The following is a 10,351-nucleotide window of genomic DNA, read 5'->3' as shown; positions in this document are numbered from 1 at the left end:
GGAAGAAATGTTGCAAGTGTGTCTAGCTGGCGCTGGGCGAATGAAATACATGGTATGAGATAAAGGAATTTGTTGGACCAGCGTGTGAGCCAGTGCACAGACGTGAGTTTCCCTCAGGCCAGAGGACCATCCTACAACTCGGCGAAGTAAATGGGTGACAGATTGACAGGTGGAAACAGCCGCATGGAGAGCCCGGAAATTTTGGCGGCAAGCAGAGGCATGCCAAGAACACGACATTGAAAAAAGCGGTGACTGAGCCGCCCAAGGTAAGGGACATCAGTGAGTTGTGAGCTCATTAATAGGCAGAGTTAGAAAAAGTAGGAGTTTTCACTTCTCGGGCGCGGGAGACAGGCCTGCATGGTGAAGAAAGGAAGAGATTATATCTAATCCCTGCTGAATGGTGTCTTGAACACGACCAAGAGATCCACGCGAGCACCAGTGTGATGGCGGCGTTAAAAAAGTGCTGAAGATCAGGAATTGACAATAACTGAACCGCGAGAAGAGCCACGGCGATATTAAAAAGGATGAGTGAAAGAACGGCACCCTGCGGGGTACCGCGGGTGAGATGATGGGATGTAGAAGTAAAGTCCAATGCTCGGAAACGGGCCTCGCAATTAGAAAGAAAAGCTCGAACGTAGTTATGCGATAGCCGCAGTCGGTGCTGGAAAGACATGTAAGTATATGGTCATGGGAGACCCAATCGAATGCCTTGCGTACATTGATCGTAACCATGGCATGAATCTGAGAGCTACCACAGGTGAAGAAAGTATGCTGAAGTATGAAGAAAAGGTCCTGTGCAGACACATGGGAACAACCAATGAGGGTATAAGGAAGCGAGTTCGAGTCCTCCAAATGTCGACTAAGCCTAGTGAGAGCCATTCTTTCCATCGTCTTGCTGACACAGGAGGTCAGAGAAATGGGCCGGATATTGGAAAGGGCTGGAGGCATTCCAGGTTTAGGAATGGGAGAATTCAATAAGTCAAGGACAATGGCAGAGAGCATAATTCCCAGGCGGTGTTATAGAGCTTGAGAAGGTGCTCTTTTGCATTATCGGGAAGATTGTGAAGAGCGCAGTGATTCCATCTTCACCGAGAGCCGACCGAGTGGCCTTAGCAAGAAGTGCAGCTTCAAGCTCTTGCAGTGTAAAGGGGGCATCAAGGTCATTGCGTGCACAGCCTGCACATTAAAGGTAAAAAGGGGACAAAGGGGGTGGGAGATAAAGATCTGCAAGGGTTGCGAAAACCTCATTGGGACGCTGTGGCTAGTGTTTTAGCGATAGTCGGGGCAGAGGCAAGGGTTCTACAAAGGAGGGTTCAAAAAAGACTCCAGGTTGATTTTAATGGAGCGCCGTGTCAAGATTGTTGCATAAGGTATCCGATCGAGAATCCTAAAGCGTAGCCCAATATGCCACGATATCGTCTCGCAACTTTGAAAGATAGGTCTGCAATTGGAGCTTGCGGGATTGCACTCTGGCTGTTCGGAGATCTTTGCGACGCTTTTATAGCATGATGAGATGGGGTCGAATGCCAGATGGTCGAAGGCTAGGCCTTGGTAACAATGGTATCACCAGGTTCCTTGGAACGTTAGGGATCGCTTGATTTGAGCCTCGAAGCAGACAGAGTCTGTCGTGAAGTGGTAGCGGCTGAAAAGACAGAGCCTGTGAAGAAGCTGTGGCGTGTGGATAGCGCCATCGAGTAGCTCTCTATCCTGGAGATATGTAATATCTTTCTTCATGCCGAGCCCTCGATGTAAAAGCAACTGGGTGTTTTCTTCGACGACGCCTTCAGCGTCATAGTCTCCGCTACACGCGCGGACTATGACGCTTGATTAAGGCGGTACGCTAATACTTCCTCGGTGATATCTACAGTGACATGAAGCTTCGAATATATCGCAGCTAGTATGGCTTAATTATTTGTCCAAAGTTTGATGAGCTTCAATCAAAAGTCTATAAATGCTCGTTGTTCGTTGAGAAATTTTATACCCAATCCCAAGTCACGGGAGCACTGTTGCAAGACCAAGAAGCTGGAAAGATAAGTATGCTCATTTACTGATACTCTGGCAGTACATTGCCCTGAAAGCATAAAGGTTGCAGACAGCGGTGCGGATCAGTGGGCCATCCCAAGTGGTCGTTAATTTCTTGAGCTTGGCGGTAAGCGATTAACTGATAATGGAATAATCAGCTCCGGTGTCCACTAAGGCAAGGACCATGCCACTGTCCACAGCTACTTCAAGGTCACTTATTCCCATCCTCACGTTACACGTTGGTCTCGGTCTCCGAGCTCGACTATGTACTAGGATCACATCTGGGCACACCGTTCACTTTGCGATGCTTGGTGTCAGTTTGAGATCAGATCGCGTGGCCGTTGATGTCCCGTGTGTAGCGGCGGTGTAAGAGCTGCGGCGTCGTTATTCACCGTCGGCGGTAAAGGATCTTCGCGAGTTCACAGTGTAGCAACCTCACCTCAAATCGTAGGTAGTTGTTGACTTATACTGGTCGTTCGCCTTGGCGAGTCATGGCGCTTCGAATACGAAACCGCGAAGGCTGATTCGTATGTACGGCAGTAGCATATGGCCGATCTCACCGGATTGGAAACAGCGGGCGGTTGTTTGAAGTCTAGGCGTCGCATTTCATGGGTCTTCAGGGTCGCTTGTAGGCTGGATGAGTGAGGGCCAAGAGACGGTATTCAGGAGCAAACCAAAAACTACTAGGGCTTGGCGTCTGTCGTCGAGGTGGCGTGCTACGTTACGCGGCGGCGTAGCTAATGATTCGTAGTTGTCCTTCATACCCATCAAGGTCGGGGTGCCAAGTGCCTGCTGCACATCTTCACTGACGATATCCGTGAGCGTTGAAAGCTGGGGCTTTTGGAACGATAGCATTAACCGGCGCAGTTCTTCCCGAACGACCTCGCCGATAATGTTCGGCAGGCTATATCTGCTTGCAGATGTGCCGTTGTAGGAGCTTGCGCACATTGCTTGAAGGGGTCGATTGTACTGGTGCATCAGGGCACTGATGGACTTATCGACTGTGAATGCAATTCCCTTTCAAAATCGGTCACGGTCTTCGGTGCATTCTGACAAGGTCAGCGAAAAGGAACTCTGACATCTCACATTGCCGAGAAACCTAGAAACATTTAAAGGATGTCCACAAATGGTCTCTATATCAAACATCATTTTTGATATTCATATTGCAACTGTGTGTCCATCTGTTAAAGGTCATCTGTTAAAGGACATTCTTCCGGGCTAGTTGTTATGATTCCTGCTGTGGGTGCTAGCTTGAACTTTGAGACGAGGTTGACATAGGAGACACAGAACATCACTGCATGTTGTGTTTTGTGTCTCCTTCGTCACAAAACTCAAGCTGACGCCCACAACAGCTGAATCATACCAACTAGCCCGGAAGAATGCCATTTTCCAGTACCTTTCTATTTCGCTGGGCGCCCCATTTTTTCTCTTTTTCATTCCCCCCCCCCCCCTTCACAGCGATGTGTTCTGTCTCCTGTCCCTCTCGGCTCAAGGTTCTAGCTGTCACCCGCAACAGGAGTCATCTGTTAGCAGACATTCACTGCCTGAAATGAATTTCGCGACATGATCCGAATTTGATTAAGTACATCGTTAAGACGTTAACAAGATTTTCTGTGAACATTGTTATTTGGACATAAATTATATAGATACAAGGTACCAGTGCCATCGCAAAGATAAAATCACGGTTGAAAAATATTTGAAGACTTGTATACCCTTCAATTTACGCACAAAGAAAGCCTTGAATATAGCTTGGGTTGCGCGTGTCTACCTAATGCATTTCCTGCGTTCATTCAAGCACTCCTGGTTTGCGTCATTTAACATAGCAGATGGAGAGTCTCGGCGTTTATAGCGGTTATAAATAAAACGAACGGCCGACCTTTGAAGTTTTTCTAGTTTTTCTATGTCTACCTTTGTGTGAGGGTCCCACCCAATGCTCGCGCACTCCAAAGAAGGTCTCACCATGGCTTTGTACGCCTTGTTTCTCAGTGCAGCTGTTGATCTGCCTAATTTATGTTTTAATAAACCTAGTTTTTTACGAGCTGAAGAGCACACGTTATCAATGTGCGCTGTCCATTTAAGTCTGGATGTAATTGTAACCCCTAAATAGTTATATTCCTCAACTTGTTTAATTATCTTGTCATCCATGCTGTAAAGAAATTCCAGCTGGTTTCTTTTATTGGTAAGGCACATGTGAACAGTTTTGTCAAAATTAATTATCATGTCCCATTTGTCACACCATTCTGCTAGCAATTTTAGATTATCATTTAGCTCAAGTTGATCAGAAAGAGAATTTATGGTTTTAAAAATGACACAATCATCAACGAACAGCTTAATTTATGTCGTTGGATTCAGTGAATCGACGAGGTCATTTATGTAAATATTAAATAAGACCGGTCCTAGTACAGATCCCTGTGGCACACCCGAGTAAACGTCAAAATGTTCAGAGCACGCTCCGTCTACCTCTACGTACTGCTTTCGGTTTGTCAAGTAAGATATTACCCAGTTGATTATTTCAGGAGGTATACACAGTGCTTTCATCTTTATAATTAATTTATTATGTGACACCCTGTCAAAAGCTTTTAAAAGTCCAGAAATATTATATCTACCTGACCGTTTTTATTTCTAACTTTAACAAATTCATTAATGGTTACAATTAACTGCGTGTTAGTAGAAAAGCCCCTTCGGAAGCCATGTTGCGCTTTATTTATAATACTGTGCTTATGCAAGAAAGTATGTAGATGTTTCACCAGAATATGCTCTAGCACCTTGCAAGAAATGCACGTAAGTGAAATAGGTCGATAATTACTGATTTCTAGAAGGCTACCTTTCTTAAAAACTGGGATTACACGAGCCAGAAGCCAATCGGTCGGTACTTTACCAGATTCTAAGGATTTATTGAAAATTATGACGAGAAATCTGCCCATAAGCTCCGCGTATCTTTTAAGACATATGGCGGGAATTTTGTCCGGACCTGTTGATTTTTTCGCGTCTAGTCGTAGTAGCAGTTCAAGTACACCCTCCAAGGATATGAACAAAGTGCGTGATTCACTAGGTGCGGGAACACCTTCGCAACTCTTGCCTGACTTTGAAAATACACTTTGAAAATGATAGTTGAATACTTGTGCTATCTTCCTGCTGTCTGTAATCATATTACCACCTACTGCTACATGCTCAATCCGCCGATGAGCCTTGTTCCCAAGGAACTGCCAGAATTTTCGGGGGCTTTCTGAAGCGAACCTGCCAAGAGTTTCAGTGAAATAGCGTTCTCGAGATTCTCGCATGTTATATTCTAGGGTTGTTTTTAGCTCTGAAACTACATCATCATTAATTCGCTTCAATTTTCTACGGCGTTTTAGTCTGCGCTTTAACTGAAGCAGCTTTCTGGTTACCCAAGTGCTTCGGCCAACCTTTTTCAATCTCTCAGGAACAAATTTGTCTATACAGTAGTGACAACATGATTGAAACTTAGTCCATAATGCTTCAATGTCATCGTCATGAAACGAAAAAAGAGAATTCTCTAAATAATGCGTAATTTGGAGATCATCAGCAGCTGAGTAATTCTTGACAAAAGCAGGTTTCGGCTTGCAAGATCCCGAACCCCGTGGAAAACTGCAAGTAAAGTAAATGAGGCTATGGTCAGAAATACCATCGTGAACCTGTGTTGTACGATCCTGAATGCTGTTAGAACAAAGTAAAAGATCTAAAATTGAGGAAGCAGCATCTGTAACTCGTGTTGGGACAAGAACTGTTTGGGTGAGGTTATATACAAGTAGCATGCCAAGCAACACTTCAGAACTGTGGGCGTCAACTGATCCACATTTCATTTCCACCCAATTAATAGCCGGAAGGTTAAAGTCTCCAGCCACTATAATATTTTTATCACGGTATTTTTCTAAATGGTCGTAGAGCTTTAGTAAGAATTCTGGTGGGGACCCCGGTGGCCTGTAAACACCCGCAATAATGACTGTGCTGCCGCTAAATTCAACTTTGCAAAATACGCTTTTGTGAGCATTGTCAACTTCTGGTAACGCAAAGGATGAAAGCCCATGTTTCACAAGGACTGCAGTACCGCCACCTTTTGTTTCGCGATCTTTTCGATAGCAGATATATGAAGGTGGAAATACGCAGTTATCCGGGATATCATCGTGAAGCCAAGTTTCTGTGATGATGACCATGTGGGGATCATATGAGAGCAAAACACATTCAAGCTTTTCTGACTTATTGCGCACACTTTGCGCATTCAAACAAACAATTCGAAGAAGCTTCTGCGCAGGCTTCTCTTTTGCCTGAGAACGTCAATCATCTGATTTCGTACTTTTGCGAAACAAAACTTTGCTGTTCTTATCACTGTCCCATACATATACATCATCGTTTAGAAACAACTTGCCGTGAAAAAGTTTCATTTTGTCATTCGGACCGCTATCAGCTAATCTGGACTGCCACAGTTTCTTTCTTATCTGTAAGGTTTCTTGAGAAAAATCGTCAGAAATTGATATGCCGGAACCCTTTAGTTTTGAACAGTTCTTAAACAGGGTTATCTTTTCATTGTGGTTGTATAGGCGAACAATCACAGGTCGTGTATGATCCTTTCGTGGCTTGCCAATTCTATGAATGCGTTCCACTGAACTTACACTGACGCTAAGCTTTTCTTCGAAAACCTGGCGGACAACTTTGATTTCTAGATCCTGCCTATTTTCGTTCGAGCTTTCCTTAATACCAAAAACCAGAAGGTTATTCCGCCGAGCACGGTCCTCAAAATCAACGTTTTTTATTCTGAGCCAACAATGCTTCTTCAAGATGGTGTATCGTTTCTTCGAGTTTTTTTATTTTAGATTCATTCGCTTTGGTTAACTCTAAGACCTCGTCTAATTTGGTAAGCTTTTTATCTAGTTCGGAAAGGGTAGCATCACGTACTCTACCAGCATCTTTTATCTCTTGAAGTTCGTCAAGGATGGCATTTAGTTTTTCTGTGACGTTGGGGCCGGGATTACTTTCCACATCGCCACAAAGCAGGAGTAACAAAACACACCAACACTCAATAGCAATCTGAGCACATCGCCGAGGGCACGGCAGCATGACGAGCGCACGAGAATTTGTCCGAATAGAAGAAAACGGATTGTAAAAACTAACCTGCACAGCGATCCAGACATGGTGAAACATGATGCTCGGAAGAGTGCCGCCGTGCCCTCTGAGGCGATGCGAAGAATCCGGGCCTTTTATGGCGTATTCCGTTGACGTCACTGAGCAGTGAATCCCATGCGGTATTCTGTTTTCTGCGATGATAAAGGTAAGGCAGTCTTGTGACCAGAGCAGTTGATTCCACGTGCTGCATGAAGATCCAGGAACCCATAGCGCATGTCCTGACAAACCAGGCGAATCAGGTCGACTGAAGCTTGACGGCGGCGGCACGAAGAAAAGAACCTGCACAGCGATCCAGACATGGTGAAACATGATGCTCGGAAGAGTGCTGCCGTGCCCTCTGAGGCGATGCGAAGAATCCGGGCCTTTTATGGCGTATTCCGTTGACGTCACTGAGCAGTGAAGCCCATGCGGTATTCTGTTTTCTGCGATGATAAAGGTAGGGCAGTCTTGTGACCAGAGCAGTTGATTCCACGTGCTGCATGAAGATTCAGGAACCCATAGCGCATGTCCTGACAAACCAGGCGAATCAGGTCGACTGAAGCTTGACGGCGGCGGCACGAAGAAAAGAACCTGCACATATATATATATATATATATATATATATATATATATATATATATGCTAATGCACAAACTGATTGTCTCGTAAGATGGATGGTCTTGTTGGTTTACTGGGTTTATCATCCTAAAGCGATTCAGGTTATGACAGACAAAAGTTAGCATTTGCAGTGACATGGCTATGATGTGTTTTAATGCCCTAAACATTCGGACCTCAATGTTCTGCACAAACATCAACGAGAGTGCTTTCTTCAAGCAAGGTATGCCTTCGGCTTCAAAATAGGTATGTGTTACAAACTTCATTTTCGTAAGGCCGTGGTCTTATTGTGTACACATTCTGTGTTGATGCTCACATATCAATAAATAATGAATTAACGCATCACGCTAAATGAAAGGGTATCTAACATACGGAACTAACTAAATATGAGAAAGAATTAGTTGCTCACATCGCAGAAAATGAGCAGAAGAAAAGCATTATTCGGTAAGAATATAAACCACGTTCAGAAACAAAAAAGTAGAGTTCGCATATTATCCCAAGGAAATCGTCACCGACTTCTGTATCGAGTGAGTGGAGTAATTGTCGCGAGGCAGCGAGACCCTGTCCGATTCAGTGGTACTTCTGCGCTTCACGGGTTCCTTGGGCAGCGGTAGCAATGTCTCCTGCATTGTGCGTGTGCTGTTTGGAGCATGCGTCGTGACCGATCGGAGACCGGAGGTGCGTTGCCCTTGGAGCACCCAGTCGTCCTGGTAAGGCAAAACCTGTGCGCCGACGGCGAACAGCGACATTGCCGCAGCCGCTATGGCCAGTCTCACGTCAATGTGTCGGTCATCGAAGACTGCCGTGCTCGTCCGGCCGAGGCTGTCACCAATGATGCTGAAAGCGAGGAGCCAAGCCAGACCGCTGCTGTGTGCTACGACTGGGTATGCGCCGGCTGCTTGAGAGACGAAAGAGGAGAAGCAGATGGTTCCGGCCACGCGCATGAAGACTACGAGGCTATTATGTACAAGGGTGTCGTTTTCTCTTGGCGCGATGACGAAGACAGCCAACAGTGTCCCGAAGATGCATGCAGTGGCAACAACGACCCTTCTGAAGCCGAAGCGACCAAGGCAAGGTACAACCAGCAAGAGGCCGATGAATGTTGCTATGTAGTAAATGGCCGTTATCGCATCGTTGACGGGTAGTCCGACACTGTTGACAACGAATGTGTCATAGGCATAGCTGACAGCCGTCGACATGCAAGCGAGAAGAACTGTGCGTGCTCTGATATCGGTGCCGCAGAGTTTGCCACTTTCGGGAGAGCGCCGGTTGTCGGTATGGGTCTGCAGGTAGTTCAGCATCATCTCGTGACAGTGTTCAAGCGACACCTTATTGAGACTTGCTGCGAGCAAAGCGACGCGCTCGGCTTCCTTAACGTGCCCTCTCGCCAAAAGCCAGGCTGGAGACTCGTCGACGCTGTAGTACGTGAGAAGTAGTAGGCAGGTGGGAATCATGAGAATAAGCTGTAGTGCCGCCCAACCGGCCCTGTAGAACTTTGCGAAGAACAGCGTGGTAGGAGTAATGACTACCGCGAGCAGCGAGCCCACCGTCGTGTACTCAGGAATTCTTGAACTGGGTGTGACTTCGTAAAAAATAGCTAGCATTGGTGGTATAAGGGCGACCATGGCAGCCAAAAGGACGGCACGAACGATAACAAAGAAGAGGAAATTGTTTGGTACGCTGCTCCCAGTGCCTGCTATGAGAACAACAGGTATGGTGATGAAAACGACCGTCTTGCGGCCGACCCGGTCTGCCAGAGTTCCAACTACAGCCAGTGAAACCAAGCAAGCTGCTAAAGACACGAGCTTGGCGACTTCGATGAGCCAGCGCCTGTCGCACACCAGGTTCCATTCACTCACAATGTTGTTGCCGAATTGGTCCAGGTCAAACTCCCACGAAGTGCATGGGATCACCCTGGTAGCGTCGCCAGCGTCTGGTGGGTCGCGTATCAAGCAACGGCTGAACTCTCCTCGTTCGTCGAGTGGGATTGCCATGTTCTTCCACTCGAAGACGCTGAGGTTGGCGAAGGCGTCTGGTCGTCTGCACCAGTGGTTCATTACACCGGCGGTTAGACTGAAGCTCTCGTAGTGCAGGCCGTATGTACCCAGAGAGATGCTCGCACTGAAGAGAACCAAGAGCTGGAAGGCACCGTCTCCGTAAGGCACCTGCCTCTCTGTAGGTTCTGATGGTCCTGCAGGTTTAGCGGCATCACGGGCCCACCGAAGTGGTCGCAAGTCTGGTCGCTCCTGGCAAGCAGTCATTTCCAAGGGCTTCTTCCTTCTTCTGCAAACCCGCGCGCCCATTACAAACGCGTTATGCTGCAGGCATGTTTTCAGCAGAAAACATTGAAGGGTTTAAATTGCACATGACACTTGAAGGCTGTCTATAGAAAAAAAAGTGTACGGATATGCTAATTACTGTATATACACTCTTTGTGTAGTTTTCGTTGCTCATTTCTGAGTTCTACGCTGCGAGCCGCTTCTTTAAAGTGGTTGTGGCCAGATTGGACCAATACGGCAAGAAGGGTTGGTGTTTTTGTACTTGAACTTCAAATTTAACCCCTTAGTCTCGTTTGCGCTATCATTTCCCACCA

The 10,351-nt window shown here is 46.3% G+C and overlaps 1 protein-coding gene across 1 annotated transcript; it reads right to left on the bottom strand.

Annotated features, from left to right (window-relative positions):
• Positions 1-8,249: 8,249 nt before the first annotated feature.
• Positions 8,250-10,019, bottom strand: LOC146200764 (solute carrier family 22 member 7-like). The gene has a single exon (XM_084592423.1). The coding sequence runs from the start codon at positions 10,017-10,019 to the stop codon at positions 8,250-8,252; it is 1,770 nt and encodes a 589-aa protein (XP_084448549.1).
• Positions 10,020-10,351: the final 332 nt, after the last annotated feature.

The sequence above is a fragment of the Amblyomma maculatum genome, chromosome 2 (assembly GCF_055883805.1).
Source record: "Amblyomma maculatum isolate TAMU_Amacu chromosome 2, ASM5588380v1, whole genome shotgun sequence".
Lineage (NCBI taxonomy): Eukaryota > Metazoa > Arthropoda > Arachnida > Ixodida > Ixodidae > Amblyomma > Amblyomma maculatum.
The sequence above is the reverse complement of the archived record's forward strand: the minus strand, read 5'-3'. Positions and strand labels throughout refer to the sequence as shown.